The sequence below is a fragment of the Trichechus manatus genome, unplaced genomic scaffold (genome assembly GCF_000243295.1).
Source record: "Trichechus manatus latirostris isolate Lorelei unplaced genomic scaffold, TriManLat1.0 scaffold00029, whole genome shotgun sequence".
Taxonomy (NCBI): Eukaryota; Metazoa; Chordata; class Mammalia; order Sirenia; family Trichechidae; genus Trichechus; species Trichechus manatus.
The window spans coordinates 4,971,417-4,996,210 of NW_004443965.1; the positions used below are offsets into that span (position 1 = coordinate 4,971,417).

The window sequence follows — 24,794 nt, forward strand, 5'->3', positions numbered from 1 at the left end:
AGTGGTGGTAGCCAGGCACCATCTAGCTGTACTGGACGCAGTCTGTTGGAGGCCGTGGTAGCTGTGGTCGATTAGTCCTTTGGACTAATCTTTTCCTTGTATTTGTTCTCTTCATTCTCCCTTGCTCCTGAAGGGGTGAGACCAGTGGAATATCTTAGATGGCTGCTCACAGGCTTTTAAGAGCCCAGATGCTACTCACCAAGGTGGAATGTGGAACATCATTTCTTTTTAAATTCTCAGAATCTCACATAGTACATGTAATCAAGTTTGTATTCAGGAAATATTTATTGAATTAATAAACAGATTGGATTTATTGGTTTGCTTTAGACAATCCACATGTGAAAAACTTAAAACATTTATTTTTTGATCTTGTCCATACCATCTTCCATTAAAAAATAAATAAACCAGCTTACAAGAATACAGTACATAATAACATAAACAGTAAAGCTGGATTTTATGTCCTTTCTTCATATTATATTGTTTCTCTCTACTCCACCTTCAATAAATTCAAATATCTCTTAATCTAGATATTTGGTATTATCCACAGTCTCTATCTCCCTAGCCACTTTCCCACTGACCGTGGGAAAACATGGAAGTAGAAGTCCATTCAGTGGGACTTTCAGCAAAGAAAAGCTTTCCTGATAAAAAGGAACACATTTGGCTCAGTTATTCATTATTCCTTCATCATCACTCATTCTTCTTCAGTGGAATGCAAAAGTGGTGCTGGAGATGCAGCAGCCATATGGCAGCCATGAGGATGAAAACAGCACTCTAAGGATGGCCAAAAAAAAACCTGGGTCCTTAATAGCATCATTAAGCCATTAAGCCAACCACTGCTAACTCCCAGACTTCTTGTACACTAAACAGTAAGCGCCTGTTACTAAAGAAACTGTTAGTTGGATTTTGTGCTTATTTGTAGCCAAACGTTCTTAACTGATACACTTATCTACCTAACTTCAGACATCTAACAAAACATCTAACTTTTTAAAAATTTTAAAGCAGATTTAGTATTTTTTAGCTGCTAGTAATGTCATGAGATTTAAACTAAATAAATGCACCTCAATATTGATCTAAGTACAAAGTTGTAATTTGAAATAATAGCTTTTCCCACATATTGATCAGTAATGGTAATGAATAAAACATATTGTTGTCAAGTGGATTCTCACTCATAGCGACCCTATAGGACAGAGTAGAACAACCCCATAGGATTTCCAAGGCTATAATCTTTACGGAAGCAAACTGCCACTGCCACATCTTTCTCCTGCATGTTAACACGTAACTACTAGAAAATTAAGAAGCACTGGTTGCTCAATGGTTAAGTGCTCGGCTGCTAACCAAAAGGTCAGCAGTTCAAACGCACCAGCTGCTCCACAGGAGAAATGACCTGGTGATCTGCTTCCATAAAGATTACAGCCTAGGAAACCCTATGGGGCAGTTTTACTCTGCCCTATAGGGTCGCTGAGTCAGAATTGACACCACGGCAACGGGTTTTTTTTATAGGATCACTATGAATGGGAATCAGTGGCACAAAATAACAGCTAGAAAGTAAGGGTTTTTGTAAAGACAAGTTTGCAGATGAGATATTTTATTAGCATGTACCTAAACAAAGTGTGATTACTCCATTTTATTCTTTATGAAAAAGCAAATATAATCTTTTCAAATAGAAATCTTAACCATTTAAGGTTTAATCACTTCATTTTCTGTACTTGAAGCATACGAAGACAAGATAAAATCTTACTCCTCTACTCCATAATCTACATGAAGTGCTCCTCTGGGAGTAGTTTTATATCCTTGGCTGCTTACCTGTTTTTAAAAGTTGTGTGTCAAATGGTATAATTTACTGTAGCTTCATATTTTTGTGAAAGAATCTTTTCTGTTTGAATGACACAGATGTATTTTTTCTGGAAATAATGTTGATTGAGAAACTTTTCAAGCCTTTTTTAGCTATGATATTTAAGCCAAGAAGATATTATAATTTATATGCTGGTATTTGCTTTAATTTCATCTCCTTAGCTGCATAGTATTAAGAATGTCTACTTATTAAACATTTAGTCAGCTAAACGTGTTGTGTTTTCTCCTTAGTACCAAGGATGATTGCTTCAATGTTAGTATTCAGCCACCTGTTGGAGAACTACTTTTACCTGTAGCCATGTCAGAGAAAGATTTTAAGAAAGAGCAAGGTAAGAGGTTACTACAGTTTACTAGAAATTTGCATCCCAAGTAATATGTGTTCATTCCCCTGGCCAATTTCTAAAATAAATTACCATATATACATAGCCATTAATAGATGTCAGTGCACAACCTTCCAATTTTCTGCTAATGCTTTGCTCTTACAAAATAACCTTAAAAGTATATGTTTGTCTACATTCCTGGCATACTTGAAAATGGATTAATATGTTGTTAAAATAATAAATTGATTCTGAATCATCTTTTCAATCTTGGGAGTTGTGTTTTAGCAACCTGGTATACTATTGTGTTTTATATTAGTGAAAATGCCAGGAATTTGGGACCTACCAAAGCTCTATGACTGTAAATGGTATGTTTCTGCATTTTCTTCCATTATAGAATTGTTTTTCACGTACTACTAATGTATTTTTCCCTCCACACATTAAAGTGCCTTACCCTCCAAAATAAAGTCCCAATTACAGCATAAAAATACCTCTATTATTTTTACCTAACTCTATATTAAAGAAATGCTGTGTTGTCAGAATATATCAGAGCTGGAACATTTTAAAATATGCCCCTGAAAAGAAAATATTTTCAGCATAATGCAAGTATTAATATCCTGTAGTTGGCCCAGAGTCATGCATACCTTCTAATAAATATGAGTGTTTTTTCTTACATGAGTAAGGGGAAATAAATCTGTCTGATTTTATTTGTATAATTAAGGATAACATTTATAAAACTAGGGTATATTTAAATGCCATAGTCTGCCATTTTTAAGATTTTATGTGAATCTAGGATGTTTTTATTTTTCCTAGAAGGGGTTATCAAACAAAGATCCCTTTATTTTGAGGTCATTAAATTATATCCATCAAGCTTCTAGAAAGTTCTTTTTTGTTTTTGTTAGGTGCCATCCAGTCGATTTCAACTCATAGCGACCCCATGTGCTAAGCACAGACAAATGTCTAAACATAAGGAGAGGAGCATGCCTCCTGGCATCGTTGTACTGCCAAAGTTTCTTGTTTTTTGTTTTTGTGGCTGTAACCCTTTGCTATCCACAATGATGAAAAGACATGCTGTAGAAGAATCCCACCAAGAAATTATCATACCAGACTGTAAAAAAGAAAATCTCATACCAGACTCTGCCTTATTTTTAAGTGATAAACAAAAATGACTAAATCTATCTTTGTATTTGTTTTTCTTGGATGTTGATCATTGCTATAGAAGAAAAGTATCCTTGTGGTTTTATTTTTCTGCTGACAAATTGAATTCATTCTTATATTTGCTATTCTTACCCTTTGCTGGCTAAAGCTTGCCTCTCTGCTTTACACCTGCTCAGCAAACCAAGGTGAGTGGCGCCCAAGGGACAGAATGAGGCTTTGGCACATTTGTTGTTAAGGGGATTTTCCTTTTTTGAAAATTGCAGCTAAAGTCTGTCTAAAGCAGCAGATTACATATGCCCTTTCTCTCCCTCGGCTTTGCTTTCGTATAGTTTATACTTCGGTCAAATTTTTTGTGCTGTGCTGTGACCAAGGGATTTTTCCCTGACTAGCCATACAGAACCGTAAGTGCACGGAAGAGGTGCACTTGGAGAATAGCTGTGGTCCTCTGTGGAGTTGTTGCCAAAATTCCTTTTTCTTCTGCCATTTTACTTCTATGGTTGTTGATTGTTTGTCTGAATAAATCTGGCAGCTGTTTGCTGTGTTTAATAGAGCAGAAAGGCTACTCTGAATAAAGCTATTTGACAATTTGTTTATGTGAAGTATTTGTAAATCCTTGCAAGTATCATTCTTTCTGTCTTCCTGAATTCTTTCTTTGATGTGGGACTTGATGCTGGTAAATTTACCACAGGTTTAAAGAGTCTTTTCAATAGTGTTTTTTTAGTTATAGATTTCAGCTGGTTTGGTAATAGAGGTCTCAATTCTCAACTTTACACATGTATTTGTTTGTTATACTACTCTAGGAAGAGCGTAGCGTATTTCACACAAGACACCGAGAAATAACTCACTAAGTGAAAATCCTAAATCAGAATAAAAATCAGTTTCCTCTGATTTTATCAATGCAAAGTTCTGGAATAAACTTAAGTGTGTATGTGTGTCATTACATGCTAGGTTTAACCTATTTTTCTACTTTAAATAAAACTAATTTACATACTTAATATCTCATTTCACAGGGTGTATATTTTGAGACTCCAGAAATGCATTAAATGTTTTAATTAGGATTTAACTGAAAAAATTATAAGAAACGTGGGGAATACAGTTCTGTGTTTATACTAAAGATGCACATAATTTAAAAATGTGTACAATATTAAATAAGAATGCTTCTTACAGAGAATACATATTAATATTTTTAAAACAAAAAGCTTTATTTCAAATATACAGCCTGTTTTATCATTTATCAGTTGTTGCATCTAGGGTTATATGACTAAACATGCATGTTTATAAGTTTGGTAGTCAAAATACTAAATGAAGAATTGGTTTATCCTATATATTGAAGTTGTCTATAATCATATTATGAACCGTCAACAGAAGCATGATTTATTCGTTGTAAAGTTGGTTAATAATCTAGCTGTGGATGCTTTCATACTGTAACATGGCATCTCTCTTTTTTAGTTAAAAAAAAAGTATTTTGGTTTCCTGGGGCAGTTTTAATTGTAAGAGGCCTAAGCTGATTGCTTATTCCAAGCTGCCTCCTCTTATTCAGTTTCTTCTTATGAATTAAATTACAAATCTGAAACTTAGAAAACATTTTTTTATTTTATTTTCTTACATTATTTGGTTTGCACTATAGTAATTAATTACAGATAATTAAGTGCTATCCACTGCCTTTACCAGAGCTTAGATAAATCCTAATGCAGCCACGAATTCATAATCTGACAATTTAAAACTATTTTCCTAGTAGTTTTACTTGTATTATGTATAAGCAGGCTATACAATGTTTTAAAGTCTCTTTTTGTAGGTGAAACTTTTAATGATACCTTGGCATGTTTTTCTTTCTTGTTAATTTGAGAATACCTGATACGTTTTCATTTAGAAAAATCTCTGGTTTAAGAAACCTAGAATGTTTACTTGATTTTATTATGATTTATGCATCCATCTTATGGGTTCCTAGCCAGCAAGATGCTAATTCTTTAAATGGTCAGACATTTACTATTTTCTGGCCCTTAACTACCACAAGCAATCATATTTGATGCCCCTTAATTAGAGCACCTTTTTTTCTTTCCAGGTTCTTTTTCCACCTCAGCAATCGAGACAATACATTTGCTTACCATGCTGCTCTCCTAAGTGTTCTTTTGCATGTAAATTAATCTTGATTCAGTTTACACTGTCATGCTGAGTGGTACAAATTGCCTATAACAATAAAACAGCATGAGTTAAAAATAAAGGGGGGTGGGAAGGCAGATTGAATGTGTGCCTTACTTGATAGGATGTTACTTTGCTTTATGCCAATACATTAGCTGACGATAATGAATCTTCTGTTCTGAAAAGCATGGTTTAGTTGATTTTTTTAATTTTACTTCAATGGAGCAGTACCTTGTCTTTTATAGAAGAAGTTAGACAAACCATTAATGACAAGAGTGTTAAGGTTAAATATGAAGCAATGCATTCACTTCTCTGAGTGCTATCCATCTTTCCATTTACAGGAGCTTGACAAAAGTACTGGCTTTGTACAACATTTCCTTTAATTACATGCTGCAGGGGGGGAAACAGGCTTTTAACATAAACATAGTTGCATTCATTTATTCAGCAGTTGCTCTTCAATAGAGCTTAATGGAGAAGGTTTAAATCCTAAATGAGTACACACATCTCTCAGCAGTGTTATGTCCTTTACTTAAAAGCAGTGTTTGACTGCTAGTGTAGTTTTTAAAGCTTTTGCCTAATATTGAAGTAAAACAGTCTAAGACAGAACGTAGTGTTCCCCGAGTTTGAAAGTGGATAGTAAAAACTGCTCTTTGTTAGAAACAAGATATTTCTATTTACTATTTTATGGCGTCTTTTTTACAGTGTTAGCCTTTAATGTCTTCATACTGTTAATCGCAGATTTTGTTACATTTCAGGTTGTATTTGCAATAAATAATTAAATACATGGGCCTCAAAGTACAAGGGCCTTTTGAAAACATGAAGTCAAATTTTATAGTTTTTTGTAATTTTTTTTAACTTCTGTACATAGTATGTCTCAAAAGGTTATCAGTTTACTAGATTCCCTTAGGTATAGACGACTTAAATCACAGATCCAAATGGATGACATTTATTATAATTATTTTGTTCTTTTTAATGCAGATACCAAATTTCAGTATTGTTCCGAGTGTTTGATATATTATTACATTTGTTCACTGAATATTTTTATATGAGATTAATGGCATGTCTTGTGTTATCTCTATGGTTTTTGTTTATGATTTTGTTTAACTTGTTTTCTTTTCTAAATGTTATTTGAAATGTCTCTGGGATTTTAGATTTTCCAGTCATATTTTTCCTGTTTTCAGACTTTTTGCTTCAGAAACTTTGGTTGCTGTTTTTGTTGACAACTATCGTTCCATTCACTAAGCAAATACCGTTATCATTAAGTGTAGCTTACAAATGTGTACATTTTTTAGAACCACTTAATCGGTCAGTGACTATTATTGTTGAGGTAACTTTGATCCATCATATTAACATCAAGTAATGCTGCTAGTAGTTACAGAATCACTTGTATTCGTTCTCAAGCAGCATTTGACGATATGAGCACTTTAAGAAAAAAGAAAACGTATATAAGATACATTGTATATATTTACATATATGTATATATATGCTTAAACAGTAAATAGCTTATATAACGCAGAGTGAGGATATTTTAAAGAGAGTAAGAGTTCATCTTTGTGCTTCTACATTTGTATCCTTATAGTACTTAAAATCAAATTCATTAAGAGCGATGTCCCTTTTCACACATTTTTCTAACACAATGGAATTTTTAAAAAATTTTTGAAACAGTTATAGTTTAATTTTATGATAATTATCTTGTAAGTCACATTCTGGAGTAGTGTTTCTTGAAAAAATGTTTAATTTTGGCTATGAGGCTAAAATTGTTTTAATGTGATTTTCATAAAGAAATTAGTAAAGGGAACCTTTTTTTGCTTTTACAGGAATGCTAACAGGAATGAATGAAACTTCTACTATAATTATTGCCGCACCACAGAATTTCACTCCCACTGTGATACTTCAGAAGGTAGTAAATGTAGCCAACGTAGGTGTAGTCCCTTCTGGCCAAGATAGTATATACAGGTGAGTTCACTAACAGGTGATGTAGAGATAACTTGTGAATGTAAGCCCCTCCCCTCTTTTCTCCCTAATGATATATTTGGATATATTGCATCTACAAACCAAAAACCCAGCCTGTTGCCTTTGAGCTGATTCCCACTCATAGCAACCCTATAGGACAGAGTGGAACTGCCACATCTTTCTCCCCCAGAGCAGCTGGTGGGTTTGAACCACCAGTTACCAATAAAAACACCAACCAAAATTTTTGAAGCAAAAAGTTTGACTAAACTCAGTTTGGGCTAAGGCCCTTTTGCCCATTTCATAGCATTATTGCTATACTGCTATGGACTTTGCTGAAAGATACAGGGAATCATACCTTGGGATATGTAAAGATACCGTTTGTAAGATATGGTTGAGACTGTTTCACCAGATTAAGTGGCTTTCCAGGAAGAACTATCTTATAAAGCAGTGGAATTGGACTTTTTTACTTGGAAAGGGGGAAGTTTGGGTGCTTCATATTGATTTCCTTTTGACAGCTATCCCCTAAGGCTGCTGCCAGTTAATAAGGAGCTGCTAGACAACTAACACAAGTCTCTAGGTGGTGCAAATGGTTTATGCTCAACTACCAACCTGAAGGTTGGCAGTTTGAACCTACCCAGTGATGCCATGGAAAGAAGGCCTGGTGATCTGCTTCCATAAAGATTACAGCCAAGAAAACCCTATGAAACAGTTCTGTTCTATAACACATGGGGTCACCCTTAGTCGACATTTACTTGACAACAACTCGTTTGCTATGTTTTAGTTTAGACAACCAACCTGGGGCTAAATGCAGCTTCGGTTTTTTAGACCAAGAATATCTTTACCACCAAGCATGAGATCCAAGTCATTTGTCAAAGGAACAGAAAATGTGATTAATATATTTGTTCTGTTTGTATTCTTATGAATGCCAGTGGCTTTAAATGAAAGTGGTTATAAAAATAATAATTACCCCTTAAACAAGCATGCAGTTGTTGCATAGCTCTCTGTGAGCTTAAGGGAATTCATTGCAAACCATCTTCAATTCCTCTGATGGCATATTTCTGCCATTCAAAATATGTAAATACTATGTTAATTGTACCCCTTTTATGTAATTGTCAAATACTATAGAAAATAAATTTGGAGTCAAAGATAAGTCCTTCAAACATTAAAATTTTTTTATGTTAATTAACACAGGCAAAACCCATTGCCCTCAAGTCGATTCCGACTCATAGTGACTTATAGGACAGAGTAGAACTGCCCCCATAGGGTTTCCAAGGAGCAGCTGGTGGATTTGAACTGCCAGCCTTTTGATTAGCAGCCGAGCTCTTAACCACCGCGCTACAAGGGCAAGAGAGACTCAGTTTAAGGGGTGCTAGAGGTGAGCTGGGTTTTTGTCCCAGCTCTGCCATTACCAGGCTTGGTAGTCTTGGGCTAGTTATAGTCTGTCCTTATGGGCTTTAAGTTCCTCATCTGTTTGGGAATGGGTGGTAGGGAAAAGAAGGTGGATTGAAACAAAATTCCATGATAGCTATGGAAGAACATTGAACTTGACATCAGAAGAACTGAGTTCTAGTCTTTGTTCTGCCATTATACAGAGTTGCCTAACTTTATTCTGCTAATTGTGACAGAATGAAAACTTTATATGCTAGTCAAAACACAGATTTACCTGGTACTTTTTTTTTTTTTTTTTTAAGAGGAGGGTAAGTTGCTCAAGAGGTCTGATGTTTCAATTTCTTGCCTTACTACAAGCCCTATCTCACATAGAGTTGTGATGAAAAAAGAAAATGGATATAAAGTCATCATGCTGCTACCACCATGCAAATACAACTCTATCAGTTAGTTTTATTCAAATGGAGAGAAAAAATGAGCAGAACCCTTTTCAGTGAAAATATTTTGGTTCTGAGTTTTCTATTTTAATTTTTTTTCATTTTCCTGGGTGATTTTATGTAACATAAGCTATTTTACTTTATTTATGGGTTCTTTCAATTATTTAAATTACTAGAACACTAAAATTCCATATGTCAATTGTAATTTTTGGCTTATGCAGTGTGAAATTTAACCTGATCCATCTACTGTGTAGTAACACTGCAGTCTTGTTTTAATATGTTCTCTTGTAGTGCACAAAAAGACATAGGATAACATTGTTTATGTTGGAACTTCTAGTTTTTTGTTTGTGTATGGATTTTTTTAAACTTTTCTGAAAGCAAAGGCGGCCTTTCAGAATTTTTTTTTTTTTTCTTAGAAGGAAAAAGTCAAATTACCTTCTGCAAGCCAAAAAATATGAAAGCTGTTTTCCTATTGGGGGGTTGACTAAAAAGACACTTACTACAGTTGTGTAATTCTTATTAAAGCATAGCTTGCCTATAACTTGTCTTGGAGTTCAAGTGATCTAAATTACAATTAGAGTCAATTCTCAATTATCCATGCTAATACAGGAGAGATACACAAATAAGAACCACTTCTGTTTAGCTTTAGGGGAATGGTCCTCATATACATCCACAATACCTTGATGCTCTTCAATTCTAGCCCTCTCATCAGCAGCCTGGTGTTTGGCTCTGTTACTTGAGGGAGGAGCCGAAGTTGGTACAGAGACAAAAAGTGAATAAAATACCTGTCTATGATTAGAAACAGGCTGTGCTGCCTTAACTTGCCTCTCAGGTCCCACCATACTTAACTGGAAAAGTTTCAATTGGAAACTTTTGCTTTTATAGTTCTGAAGTGTGGCTGTGATTATGTTCTAAAATTTAGAAAGCTTCAAGGTGACAAACACCTAGAGTTATTTGTGGTTTTCATACAGAAATTGATCAAAATTATCCTCTATATATATCATTTTTTTTGCCATTTTTTCATGCTTAGTAACAAGTCCAAAGTATTGTTAATAAAAGCTGTACCTGTGCTTAATTTCATTTAAAATGAAATGTCAACAATTACTGTTTATGTTATAATAACAGAAATTAACAGTTTACCACTTTAGTGAATTGTGTTAATATTTTTAACTGTAGTGCTCAGTATTATATTACCCAGTGGGATTAATGGTTTATGTATCTAAGCTCGTATATTATTTAATTGTTAATGACAAAATTGAAATCCCTATGAGATTTTAGAGTGACCTCCTTTTCTTCTGTGATGGTTGCTTTTTTTGAGTTTATGAAGAGAAAAGCTAAAGTTAGTCTCATATTTATTAATGTTAATCAGCATAGGATTATTTTTAAGAAACACCAGGTATGAAAAGCATTTTGACTATTAACATTTTAAGTATAATTTTAAGAAATTTTAAATTCACTTTCATCAAATTATTCTTGGTTGGTGTATATTCTATTTAATTTTTCAGAATCTTTTATTTCTCAGAGGACTTTTTGATAATCATTAGTATATTCTTTCTAACCATTCAATGAATAAAGTTCCTGTTGCCTAGTTTTGCAATAATTTATTCCTACTACTTTTTAACATCTGAATACTTTTTAATACTAAATACCAGGTAAAATTTTGTCTTAATGAAAGAATTAGCCAAGAAAAACAATGAATCTTCATTAATTTGCTGAAGTATGTAATAGTATAAAGTAGAAGTTTTAATTGAATACTTAATAAAGAATGGTTCTTAACACATCAACAGAAAATGACCCCGATTAAGAAAACGTCAATTAAAGGAGCATGAGTTTTGTGGAATTCACTTAAAAAACCAGAACCACTTCCTATAAAGTTAACTGCTTTAAAGAATCACTTGAGAAAGCATATCTACTATTAGATTACATAGGTTTAGTTTTGATTTTCTAAATGAGTGATATTATCAGAAAGCCAACCAGTACACTATTGAAAGACTTAGCTTTATCTTCATTTGTGTGGTACTTACTTGCTGTTTGAAAAGTCTGCCCTTTGAGAACAAAACCATCTTATTGAGATCTACAGAGTGTGGTCAGTGTGCCAGTCTGCTATTTTCCAAATTACAGTTACCACATGATAAGGGGTAGTACAGAAATGAGAATTCTGTCATCATCAAAAAGCATTTATTAAAGATAAAAAGCACTTTTAAATGTGCAGTTGAATAGCTTCATTTGCTATCTTAGGTATTCTTATAAAAACATGTACAAGATCTACTATATACTGTGAAAGTCTAAAAGTATATTTTTTAAAGATGATTCCAATAAACTAATATATAAATAAAGGATATACAGAGGGCACAATGGACAGCATTAAGCCAGTATATGGATGGACTATAAAAGGAAAAATGTCATGATTTAATGTGTTTTAGGGGAGTTGATTAGAGGGACTAGTCATGGGAATCTTAAATTCACCCAGGGCCAGGAAAAGTTTCTTTTGGTCTGCTGAAAAGAAATCAGGTAAGGAGTTATAAAGGAGATTCACATTCACCATTATAGAAACTGAGGTGCATTTGCATTTATTATTTCACTTGTCCTCTGGTAAAGGTGCTAATGAGTAGTGTTGTTGTTAGTTGCAGTCGTTGATTCCAACTCATGGCAACCCCATGTGTTCAGGATAGAACGGCACCATAGAGTCCCAGGCTGTGACCTTTCAGAAGCAGATCGCCAAGCCTGTCTTCTGAGGTGCCCCTGGGTGGGTTCGAACCACCAGCCTTTCAGCTAGTAGTCGAGCGCTTAACCGTTTGTGCCACCCAGGCAGCTAGTCAGTAGTACAGTGACCAAAAAGCAGAAAGCTAGAAATCTATAGCTCCAAAATCTCTAAGGTTTTTCTGTACATAAGAGTCAGTCATGTGGGAATCTATGTAAAACTCAGATTCCTGGGACCCACCCCCGAAAACTTGGGTTCAGTACATCTGGGGCAGAGCCCAGGAGCCTGCATTTTAACTAGTACTGCAGATGGTTATGATGTAAATGTTCCAGAGTCCATGGTTTTAGGCAGCCCTGAATTATGAAGAGTCAAGGATAGCCACATGATACATTTTAAAATATTTTTTCCTATGTTTACATATATCTCCTCTCTACAGATTAGTCATTAAGAGACAGCAAGAGACAAGATGTTTTATTTAGTTTTTTGTTGTATCTTTCTCAGTGTGCAAGTTAGTATATTGCTCATTGTAACAGTACATCACAGTGGTATCTATGAAACCATCTTAGACCATAAGTAAAAGTTTGTCTTTCAGCAATCTCAACCATTTTACTTTTTAACTCGGTTTCAGAAATTCTGACATTCATATGCAGTAGTATTAAAAACAGTTGTCACACTACCTACTCATTTTGCCCTTTCATGAACAACAAATTGACCCTATAAAGGGAAAATATATTTGAGTGAAAACAGAGAGCCTTGTTTATGCCATGATCCTATTTTAGTGCTTAGCTGATTCAGTAAAACCCTAGAACAGCTTTCATTATTAACTCGTATTCCCTACTTACATTCCTCTTGTATATCTTAATCTTCGGTTTGAATTTTGTTTGCCCTGTCTGTTGTTAAATTTGCAGATTTTGAGCATATATGCAACTTGTGGATAATTATAATCTTAGTAGAATAAATGTTGTTTTACTCTTGTCACTTAGAGTCTTAACTGTTAGAAAAGCCTGGTTCTGTGAATGCCATGTATCCATGGCAACCTGCAGTCAACTTTTTAATTTATCAATACATTTAAAGACAGTTTATATTTGTTTCAAAGAACTCTGGTGATGCAGTGGTTAAAGTGCTCGGCTGCTAACCAAAAGGTCTGCAGTTCAAACCCACCAGCCGCTCCGTTGGAGAGAGATATGGTAGTCTGCTTCCATAAAGATTTACAGCCTTGGAAGCCCTGTGGGGTCACTATGAGTCAGAATCGACTTGACGGCAGTAGGTTATTTGTTTCAGGTTTAAAATAACAATCTTGATATTTAATTAAATTACGGGTAAAGAACAACTTGTGTTGATTTGTAGGCCTTAAACTTATCCAGTGAAACACTGTTACTATATATATATTTTTTAAATGGTTGTTAATGGGGGAAATACCATTATATACTATTGTTTCTATCCTCAAAGATCTGCATCATGTAACTCCTTCATTCAGCATCATTTGAAGACCTTCTTTGTGATAGATTTTGCTTGTGCTAGGATTACAGTTACTTCCTGGTGGAGCCCCTAATATTTCCCTTTTTTCTTTTCTTAGATTGATCAATATTGGCTTGTTTTTATTTGCTGGTTGTTTAATTTCTCTTCTCCTGGTAACTATAGAAGATTTAAATGCTGAGTAATTTTGAGTGACCATATTGAAAACAATTTTTGCTGATCAAATAACATCTGATGTCTTGGTGCCTAGTTTCATAAGCCCTGATACTACACTCACCCTACTTCATCTGTCTTAAAACAAAATTTTTTACAGTTGTTAATATAAAGATGTCAGGCTTAGGTCTTTTCTACAAATATGACAAATTTTGAGCTCAAAAGGAAGATTTGTGGAACCTAAAATTTAGTAATTAGAACAGAGTTCTTGCTCAAGTTGGTGATTGTCCACTAGAGGACAGCACTGCTTCTGTATCTGGCTGCTTTGAACTCTGCTGGCTCTGTGAGCAGCGTTTCATTGAAAAACAAATGGGAATCTCGGTTAATTTTTACACAGAAAGCACATTTGGACATTTCAGAAGTAACCAAACTGTGCAACTGATTTTTACTTTAAAACATTCTTTGAGTTTTATTTAATTTCACCATTTCTAAGGTAACGTCCTATAATATTACAGTTTTACTAATAGAAGTATATAACTGTTTTCATGTAAAAATCAAAGAAAGGTATTCTTGGTGATTTTCCTTTTGGGTTGACAGTTTCGTAAGGAATCAAAGCAAAGAGAATGGGGTAAGGATTTGTTTTACTATTTGGTTTTCTGGTGTTAACTTCCATTTCACCTCACCTCACCACAGAGACAAATCAAAATTGCTGTGGAATAACTAGAATGCTTTATGCCTTCTTTGAGGAAGTACATTTGGATTTTTTAGTTTTTCTGTGTAAAGAAGGAGAATGTATCGTTAACCTGATAGGGTGGGAAGTAATTTTTTATACCATCTCTAAAGATAAAGAGTTTTGAATTATGATGGTAGCTAATTTTTTGTTTTCACTCTATTCATCAGAATGTTAAAGGAAAATACTACAATATTGTGGGGTGATTTTTTTTTTAAATAATAGGGAAAAATAACATTGCTTTCGATGAATTCTCTAACCTTGAGTTACATTTAAATAGGTTTTTTTTCCCTTTAATATTCAATAGTATAATGAGCTTAACTTTGAAATACAATTTTATAGTTAGCAAAATAGAATTTTTTACACGTTTTTAAAATTAAAAATGTTCTTCTGTATTAACTCAAGATAATAAGGATTTACCATTTTAAATCTTTTGGAAAATAATACTCTAAATCATCTTACTTTGGTATTTGGTTTTAAGAGACTTATTCAGACCAGTATTTCTTAAACATATAATCATTGTGCGACTTCATTACACATTTGTCAGCTTTGGACTAATTATTTTTATACAGCTAGGGCAGGGCACTGCATCTTGTGATCCTCTTTCTTACTAATAGGATTCTGTCTGCTTCAGCAGGCAGTAATTGAAGGCTTCATGTACAGAGTAGAAAAAAAAGTTTTAGCCTGAGTGGGCCATTGTCACAGCTTCTGGTAACCAGTAGAACAGAAAACATGATAAAATTGAACTCAGAATAGAAAAATCAGAAACCAGGAAGACTATCCAAGAGAAGAAAAAGCATGTCTTAGAGCTGTTGCATTAAGTGTAGCAAATCTGATTCAGCGTAAAGAAATTTACGTTTGTGAATACCCTAGAGATTAATGCAGGCTCTCAGATAAATATTTTTAAATTCATATTATACTATTAACAGTTGTTAGGACAATTTGAGTTGTAGGGTTTCTTTTCCTTCAAACAAAGAGCATTTATGATCCATAGCCAATTTCTCACATATCTAAAAAAAGTGTGATTTAAGTACATGAGGGAATAAACCCATGTATTATAGATACTATATTTGTTCAAATTTGTCATTAGTTGACCTGTTTTCATAATCCTGTCAATTATTAAGATAAAATGACTTTTTTTAGAAAAGTGGTGCATACTTTCTTTTAGAGTTGGCAACCAGCTTTCCCCCCCGCCCCCACTTAAATTTTAAGAATTCTTATAGGCTTCAAAGATTAAATGTCAGTTACTAAAGATAACAGACAAAAGATAACAGTGAGTTCTTGGTGGTAGAATGAAATGAAAAATACCTAGACAGTATCTTTTAAATAACATGGAGCCCATCATATATAGGCAATACATTTTTAACTGTCATCCCCCTTATTTGTTCTCATTTGTGGTGTTACTGGTTTTCAAGGTTGATTGGTCTCCCAGTAATCCCTCCCTTCTGTTTCAGCTCCTTGCAAGGTTTTGTATTCTTCATTGCTCATCTTTTTTGAGGGAGTGTGTATATAGCGGGGGTGCAGTGAATTTAAAATTTTGAAAATCTTTAAAGGCAGAAATTAAATCTGTGTTATGGCAAAGCTTCAAATCAAGATTCTTTAAATTACAGAATACTACAAAAGTCAATTACAGTATTTTTAAAAAGAAAAATCCTAAAGTTTTTGGAATGAAATAGATTACACGAATATTAGACCAGTAGGAAAAGTCTTAATTTATCTGTTGACTGATAAAAAAAATATTAATGGTGCGTTTTTGCGTATATTAAGAAACTTGTATGATCTGGAATCAGAATGCTTGGATTCAAATTCCTGCTCACCTATTCAATGGCTGTGTGGCCCTGAGCAAGTTCCTCAACTCCTGGGGACCTCAGTTTTCTCATATATAAAATAGGGTAATAATAGTACCTACTTCTAGCCATCAAATGTGATAATACAAGTGAAGTGTTTAGTACCCTACTGCAGACACACAGTAAGCAGTTAATGGTAGCGTTTATTATCGTTATGGTCATCAAAAACCTCAGATGCCTTCTGAAAAATTTTTGTCACAATCAGATCTTAGTTTGAGGCCAACTACAGAGGTGCTTGTCAGCCATTAAATTGAGTATATCAGTATTTGACCCAAGCTGTCTTTATAATCAGTATTTCTTGATTATAATCCAAAAGCTAGCTATTTGTCGTTTATTAACTAGTACTCTGTCCACAAGTATCTTTTAAATGTGTGTTAAAGCATAGCCTGTTTGAGAGTTAAATGATTAATAAATTTTGGGGGGTGACTTTTGCTTAACATGGACCAAAACAAGCCAATTGTAATCACGCTGTGTTCCAATTAAATACATCCTTTTTGAACTGTGAAATGAGAATGTCAGAACATCTGATCTTCTAGTCTTCTGGTTTAAAACATTGCTTCTACCATTTGTGTCCATTAGAACATGGAGACCTAGTTAAAAGGCAGTAGCTTTTATATCAGCTAATAGATTTTATTGCTGGAATGATTTGCTTAGCATGTTTCTACTACAGTGGAAGCAAATGCCTCTTTCTTTCATGTCCCTGTTCTTTACAGTATTGAGAGTTTTGTGAGACTAGGATTTCAAAAACATTATACAAGAAATTAATTTTAATTTTAATCTCTTTAAAGATACTGACACCAAAATTGACATTTGTCTCTGCTGAATCTGTATTAGTATAACATTGGCTCTAAAGTTTAATAGAAAAGAAGTAAAAAACATACCTTGGGGCTATGCAACTCTGAAATTCAAACAATAGTGTTTTTGTGTTCCTGTTCAAACATAATCTCCTTCTTTATGGTCCCAAGACACAAGTGTTAAGTAAATAAAGGGACTAATAAGACTATTGTTTACATAATTATAACCTTGTCAGAAATAAGGACCTTTGTTGAAATTTTTCTTGAGTGAGTTATGCATGGAATGATCAAATCTGTGGAAAAAGTTGCATAGATGAATGGGATAATAGAGCCACCAAGTGTTATTTGGAATTGATTTAACAGAAATGTAGAAACAGGCTTCTCCTATGAAGCAGAAGAACCTCAAAAATTTAGACAAAAGAAATGCATAATCCTGCAAGGGGCCATATAAAGGAGAGGTCATCTTGGAGCTGGTTATCTTTGTGTTCTCTCAAAAATGAAATTAAGGTACCCAGCTCCTTATCTCTTATGTGCAAATCTGGAAAGCAGATTGATATATATGTTAAGAGCTTTATAAAAGCTCTTTTAAAACATTGGTATGATTTATATTCTTAAGTGGCTACTTAAAATTGCTTTTCTTTGCTGGAACACTGTTCTGATTCCTTGACAAGTGTTCAGCGTGTTTGTAGAGAGGAGCTTTCCAACACCTACACAAATAAATGACTGGGAAGGTTTCTAACACACGTTGTCAACAAACCATTAGCTAACATTTTAAAATACAACTTAAAGGTGTTGATAATATTTTCAGTTTAGTAAAATTAGCATATATGTTTTGCTTTTAATGCATTATCCTAATTATTGTTGGAAAACAGATTTTCATGATTCTATTTAAGCCAAAAATGGCTTGTTAGATTTCAAAAAAAGAACCTAATGTGTTATGAGATTTTGATGTTATTTTTTTTTTTAAATCCTCAAAAAAGAAATTACTTTTCATTTAAAGAGAATCTGCTTCCTGCTTAAGTGGCTAATATTTTAATTAAGTCGGGAGTGAAGTTTTTCTGAGTGTCTCCTGATAAACTCCCTCTTTTATGTTGATGGTAATTAAACAGATCCCTGAGGATGCCGTGGGCTCTGTGCAAGGCCCATGCTAATTGTCAGACATGAGACACTGACCAGTTGGTTTGCTCTTGAATAGTCCGCAGCGTGCTGTCAGCCCGGCAGTTTTATTTGTATGTATTGTGAGCTGTTGTCAGGGCTAACTGGGTGCCATTGTCGCTGACGATGTTGCGCAAATTGAGGCAGATGGCTCAGATTCAGACACGTGTCGTACAGAAAGGGGAAAGGGGATTGACCCTGCAAAGTGGGATCACAGCAGGTCACAGACCTGCTCTACACTTGTTAGTGTTTTCGAAAGCTCATGTGCAGCAACTTTGTTTTTCTCCAGTCATCCTTACAATCAAACCCCCTCCCGCCAAAAATGTGTGGGACATACTCCATGCGGAAAATGGAGGCCTAGCGGGTTACGCATCCTCTCCCCTCACGTCTCTGGGGCTTGACTGTGCATGCAGAATGAATTAGCAGGATTGACAGAAGTTCATTGTGCCTCCAACGGCTTTTCAGTCAATTGCAGTGCTTAAAAGGCTAGTTTTCCTTTTAATTCCATGTAATTAGTAGGTTCTTCGTGTCTTGGAATTTAGTAATGGAGCATTAGACCTTAAGTTTCCTCTATTACATTCTAAAGCAAAGAAAAAGGGGTGGAGGGTTGTGGGATCTAATGTTCTGAACCTTAAAAAAAAAGGAAAGTGTGATGTTACAGTTGGCTATCGTGATTTCATTGCATGTCATCATCAACATTAGAGATAGAATTTGAATATTTTAACATGAGTGAATACATTGAAACATAATAAGAATTTTATAATATGCATAAAATTATCTAACTTCTTGCATAATCATTTTCAGATATGAGGAATTAAAATTTCAAGCTCTTTGAGAAAGGTACCTTTTCTTAACATGTTTTAAAAATAAAAATGTAGTGATTTATTTTAAATGGCCCTCTGCTTGGTGAAATGTTAAATAGCAAAATGAATGATTCCCCAGTATATTGTGCTGCAGAATTATTCACCTGCATCCCTTGTTCAAACTAATAAGCAAAATGGACTTCCTTTTCTTGTTCTGTTTTAAAGATGCACTAAAATGACCTGCTTGTGGTAAGCATGGTGCTGGGCAGTTTATTGATTTTTTTCAGAAGAATGCTTGGCTTTGGGTTTTTGGCAGTAGGGAACCAATAAATTATTTCATTTGAGGAAAAAAGTTATTTTAAATCTATTTGAATTTGCGCTGTCTCCTTTTTCCCCCCCATGATAAAAGGTCTCTCTTTTTTTTTTTTTTCTTCCAGGTTTGCAGCTAAAACTGTGCACAGTGGGTCACTGATGCTAGTCACAGTGGAACTGAAGGAAGGCTCTACAGCACAGCTTATCATAAACACTGAGAAAACTGTGATTGGTTCTGTTCTGCTGCGGGAGCTGAAGCCTGTCCTGTCCCAGGGGTAACCTGCTTACATCTGGACTTCAGAATCTGGCACACAACAAAAGTGCCTGGCATCCACTACTGCTGCCTTTCATTTATAATAATAGCCCTTCCATCTGGCAGTGGGGGAAGAATACACTCTTGACATTCTTGTCTCCTGCTTTAGAATGCTAGTGTGTATCTATCATGTATGCAGTACTTTCCCCTTTTTGCTTTGCTAACCAAAGAACATATATTTTACTGTCAGTTAACTCTTGAATCCATGTGGCATTTTCTCTGTCCTGCTACTTCTTGTGGCCTTCTTATCTTCCTTTTCTTTCTCAACAATGATGGACATGAGTTGGACATTTCAAGTTCATTGGAAATCATCTTCGTTTCAGCAGTAAGCAGAAATTAGCAAAGAAATAGTCTGGCCTTTCAGCTTGGTATGTGAAAATGGGATGACATACTTTTTAGAATTAAGTGCATAAACAACAAGATCTATGAAAAAATTTGTTCTCTGAATTTCCTGCTATCATAATTGAGTATTGACAGCTGTCATCATGAAATTATCACTGAATAATAAGATAAATAAACTAGCATATGAATCACATTTGTCTTTGCGTTTTTATTGGAAACTAGTCGTGATCTTGAAGTTCATATGCTGAGGGTCTTTGAATTCTAAAGTAAATATTTTGAGTATTAGATTATGCAGAGTAGCAGCAGGGTTTAGTTAGTAAAACAAAAGCCACTTTCAAACCAGGCAGATTTTCTAATTGTGTTATAGAATAGTTAACTCCAAGAAAAAGAATTGGTATGCTTAACAAAAACACCCTTTATGTTGCAAAACAAAATGTCTCCTGCCATGCAGTTTGTATCTATTTTAGTAGAGATCTGATTATAAGGTCTGTTAACATCTGCTAAATAAATTCTTTGAATCTCATTGTTCCCTTAAAAATCTTAATGCCCAACTTTGACAGACTGAAACTCCTCTGAAAACTACTTATTATAAACTTAATTGTAAAAAGTTTGAAAGCCAGTTATGTGATTAACATGTTAGCGTTTTTCCCTAGAGCATTTCTTTTATTTTCTAATACTTTTATACATTTTTAAAACCAGCTGAAATTTTATTTACCTTTTCCATACAGAGTAATGGGCTTTAAGATAATATATGGTAGTCAGTTCTCTTTGTATAGAGCCTTATAGATAATGGTAAAACCAGTAAAAAGGAAAAGAAAGCACATTGAAACACTGGAGGACATATATAAAGTAGAAAAAAAAAGCCAGAATGAAACATTCTTGGGACATACATACTGAGAAGGACAAAACAGACTGGAAAATTATTTAAATTTTCAAGCTTGTGAGCTGGAAAGAGCAAACAAGATTGTTAAATTTTCCTGCTTCTGACATACAGCAGTGAATCTAAATGGAGAGAAGTCTGACGGTAGAAGCCACAGTCCGGCCTCTCTCTGCAGCCTGTATGTTGTCGTAGTCCTGACCCAGGAGCACCTCTGGAGTTGCAGTCCATTGGCATTTCCATTGTTAACCCTGTTTCTCAGGGCCCTGTAACTTTGGGTTTTTAAGTGAGTAACTTTTTGAGATGTTATAGAAAATTTGACAGGCTAGATACCTGTTTTCTGAAAAAAGTATTTATGCTTACAGTGGCACCATCCAGGCAGAAGGAAAAGTGTGTGTTGTGATGAAGAGGTTTTTATTTTCCTTAAGTTAGAGCACTCATCTTTAAAAATAGGTCATATTTTTTCATGTTTTTTTTTTAAAACTATGGGAATGTCAATAGGACTTTACTTTTGAATAAGATAATATTTTTGAATGCTAACTTTCATAGTTAAAATCCATATTGTCAGTAATATAATGTAGTGTGCTACCAGTTGAAACCATTTTAACCTCAATAGTTTAATATCATTAAAATATTTTTTTCATGTAAATGAAATTAGAAAAATGGCCGTAGTCCCAAGTTCAGAGTTTGGTGAGATTTGGGTATTTTTTTTTTTTTAATACAATGATTCAGAGTTCCTTGCCTCATATTTTCTTTAACTTTATCATAATCCACGATTATCTTGAAATTGTTCCATTGAGTCGAGTTAGTCAGTGTTGGATTCTTAATTCTAGCTGTATTTTTTCCTTTTAATGTTGACTTAATGGGACATTTTATGTACACCAGTCTTGAAGATTGGCTCTCATAGTATATTTCAGACTGAGCCTCATTTTTGGAATTGCAATATATTTGCTTTATTATTAGAAGAAAAAATTTTTTTTATTTTAAAGAAGCTATAACAATGAACTTATCAAACTCACCTACTATATACTTTCTCTTCCCAATAACTATTTGCAAACATTTTAACAACTTTATAATAGCTTATGAGAAGAGTTTGCCTTTGTCACCTGCGTTTTATTGTTAAGAATTTATATGTTATGTTACAGAAGTTAAAAATCCAGAAAGATGAATAATGTAAAGAGAGATTTAAAAGGAAAACCTAAGCTCTTTCCCCTGCTTTGTTCCCTTTCTGTAGTCTCTCTGACCTTATAGACAACTTTGCTTACCGGGGGAAAACCCCTCTTCTCACATAATGGGAGGGGAAGAAAGAGCCCTACGGTATAACACAAAATTAACAGAGCCATACCATTCCTTTTCTGTTTAAAGACTGCATCCAGTGTGAAGTGTGGTAAGCATTGTCAGGGGTATGGTAAAATATAATAAGCTGTATACCCCCAAGAAACTTGCAGTCAAATTGGCAATTAAAAAAAAAAAGGCAACGTGGACCTTTCTTAAATCAGCAAGACCTGGTTTACGAACAGATTTTGCTTATATACTAATACAGGCCCACCGACTCCATCTCCTTTCTCCTCACACGGTGGACTGGTCAACCACTTGCTTTTCTTCCGTCAATAGGAAGTCAGTTAATTAAAAGACAATTATTTTTTTGCAGTACTTGCTTATCTTTTTTAATCCTCTCCTTCCCTTCTGCCTTCTAACTTGACCAGTTATCTTGAACGTTTTCATGATCAATTTCACTTTCTTCCTAATCTTTTTTTGGGGACAACAAATAAACAAAATATCAAAGATGACAAGTTTATGATAGTGTGTGTTATAGTCTTAGATGATGGAAGTTGTGTTCGATAGAAAAATAAGCCTTAGATGACCAGAAGATTCTTTTCTGAATCTTCACGAAGATTCCATCTCCCTTTTTATCTGACTTCCCAACAAACGGCATTCAGTACAACTAAATGAATTGCTTTACTCTTCCTATTTTTGGTAACATTTCTTTTCTACCACTTTTCAACTATGTTATGAGATAAGCAGGATTTTATGATCTGATCTGGGAAGTTAACACCACATTTAATTGTTTTCTGAGGGAAGATGTTTTAGGTTCTATCTGATCACTTCACCAACAAACTTGGAACGTAGCTCTTTGAGAGCTGAATTATGAGATACATGAAGCAACTGCATGATTAATTGTCCAAATAGCGGCAATAAGTGCCACTGGATTTGAGGAAGAAGTGATCACTGGCTTGGAGAGGTCTGAGCGGGTTTAACTGAGGCAGTGAAGCTAGCTGGGCCTGAAAAGTGGAGTGGCATCCAAAAAGAGAAGAGGAGAGGGAGAGTTTCCAGGAGTAAGGGAAGGGAGAATATATTGATCTCAACCGAGGCTATATCTTAATATGCATTTGAAATACTTTTGTACAGAAAGCAACATGCCACACACCAGAAAATGATATGTCCCCTTCCTCTTATTGCCCTCATTTCTCCTCTCTCCCCTCTCACACACACCCAAACTCTCTCTCATTAAACCACCCCCAAACCTCCATCTCAATGGATGGTTGAGATATTATGGATAGGAATATGCTGCACGTGTAAACAGTGTAGAAGCAGAAAAAAGGTTGGAAACCATTGAACTAGAGATTAGGAGGAACTGGTCTTGTTGGTTTTATTCTTCTGCTTGTAAGCTGATTTTAAATATTTCTTTGGAGATTTTAGGTATCTCCTTTGCCATGGCAGGTTCTAAAATGAGTCTTTTTGGACTTATAGTCGAGTAGCTAAAGATTATTAAATTCCATTGGTGTCTATTTACTGGTTACGTGATTGTGAGTTGAGGTATGCTAAAACTTCTAATCTTCTTCACTCATGTTTGTCTTTTTCTGGAGACAGTTTTATGTACATAGTCACTTGTACATCTAGACCCTCAGATCTCAAATAAGGAATTATTACAATTCATTCAAACCTTAGCTTTAATGCATATCTAAGACACTAGTTTCTCATCTACAGCCTTGAGCATCAGAGACACCAAAGATCCAGACTTAAATCTAGGAAAATCCTTATTCTGAGGTGTAGAGATGTGCAGCAAACTAACCAGTGGATGATTCTGCCAATGGACTCACGCATGTCAGGCCTTGAGACTGCAGATGGTACATGGGCACTTGGAGAGAAGAGGGAAACTCTGCTTCTCCACCCTTCTCATTAACTGTCCTGGGACCAGGGGCAGGGGCAGGGGTTGTCAAGGGCAAAGTATCAATATGTAGGAGGTGGAGGAGATTAATTTTCTCAAACTGCACCCCAACCAAGATTCTGATTTTATCCTTCTCCAGAAGAACGTCTTCACACCCCCATTTGAGATCCACTTTTTTTTAGCAATGTGATGAATGAAGGATTCTTAATAAGATCAAACATCTCCATGCACAACAGTAAGGAAATGTTACAACTATGACCTACTAAAAGAAAAATGTTAAGTTCTGCCTTTGGAAAGAAGTTAATAAAGATTGTATGAAGATAGGCCCTTCAGCCTAAATTTAAACCCCCATTTCTAATGAGTTCATTTTTTTTTTTTTTTTTTTTTTGATGCTTATTCCCCTTTGTTGATAAGCTGTGTGTGGAATTAGGAGTAGCGACCAAGGGTAAGGTGGCAACTCAGACATGCTGCCAAGGGGACGCTGAAGCAGAAGTTTGGGGAAAACCAAGTATCCTCCCAATTGAAGGTTTGACTTTTGAGCCTTAAAAAATGAAGCCACCGTGAAAGGGCCTCTCACAGGTGTCACACGGAAATCCCCATCAACCAAGGACCCTCTTTCCTTCTTCACCCCAGAGTCTTCCTTTGGCTCAGGCCTCATCAAAACCATAGGCCCCAAATAAAAATATTTTGTAAACAAAGTTATGAACAGCTCAGTTTTCTAATTGCAAGTAATTATGATTTCTGTGCTGTGGTGTAATTACCTAAAAAAATGTTATTTGATGATTAAGATTCTGGAGTGAATTGTGTTCTTTGGGCTCTTGCACCGTTCCTCCATCAGGGACTTGGTTTCAGCGGTGTGCAGCTGCTGGAGTTGATTTACG

General features: G+C 34.8%; 1 protein-coding gene across 6 annotated transcripts in view; it reads left to right on the forward strand.

Annotated features, from left to right (window-relative positions):
* The window catches only part of AP3B1 (adaptor related protein complex 3 subunit beta 1), a 279,061-nt gene extending 258,386 nt beyond the window's left edge, over positions 1–20,675 (forward strand). For all 6 annotated transcript variants that reach the window (XM_004374474.2, XM_023729481.1, XM_023729484.1 and 3 more), the window contains 3 exons: positions 2,083–2,180; positions 7,283–7,421; positions 19,338–20,675. In XM_004374474.2, coding sequence (XP_004374531.1) covers positions 2,083–2,180; positions 7,283–7,421; positions 19,338–19,491 — 391 coding nt within the window. In that variant the 3' untranslated portion in view covers positions 19,492–20,675. The remainder of the gene's footprint in view (positions 1–2,082; positions 2,181–7,282; positions 7,422–19,337) is intronic.
* The last annotated feature ends 4,119 nt before the right edge of the window (positions 20,676–24,794 follow it).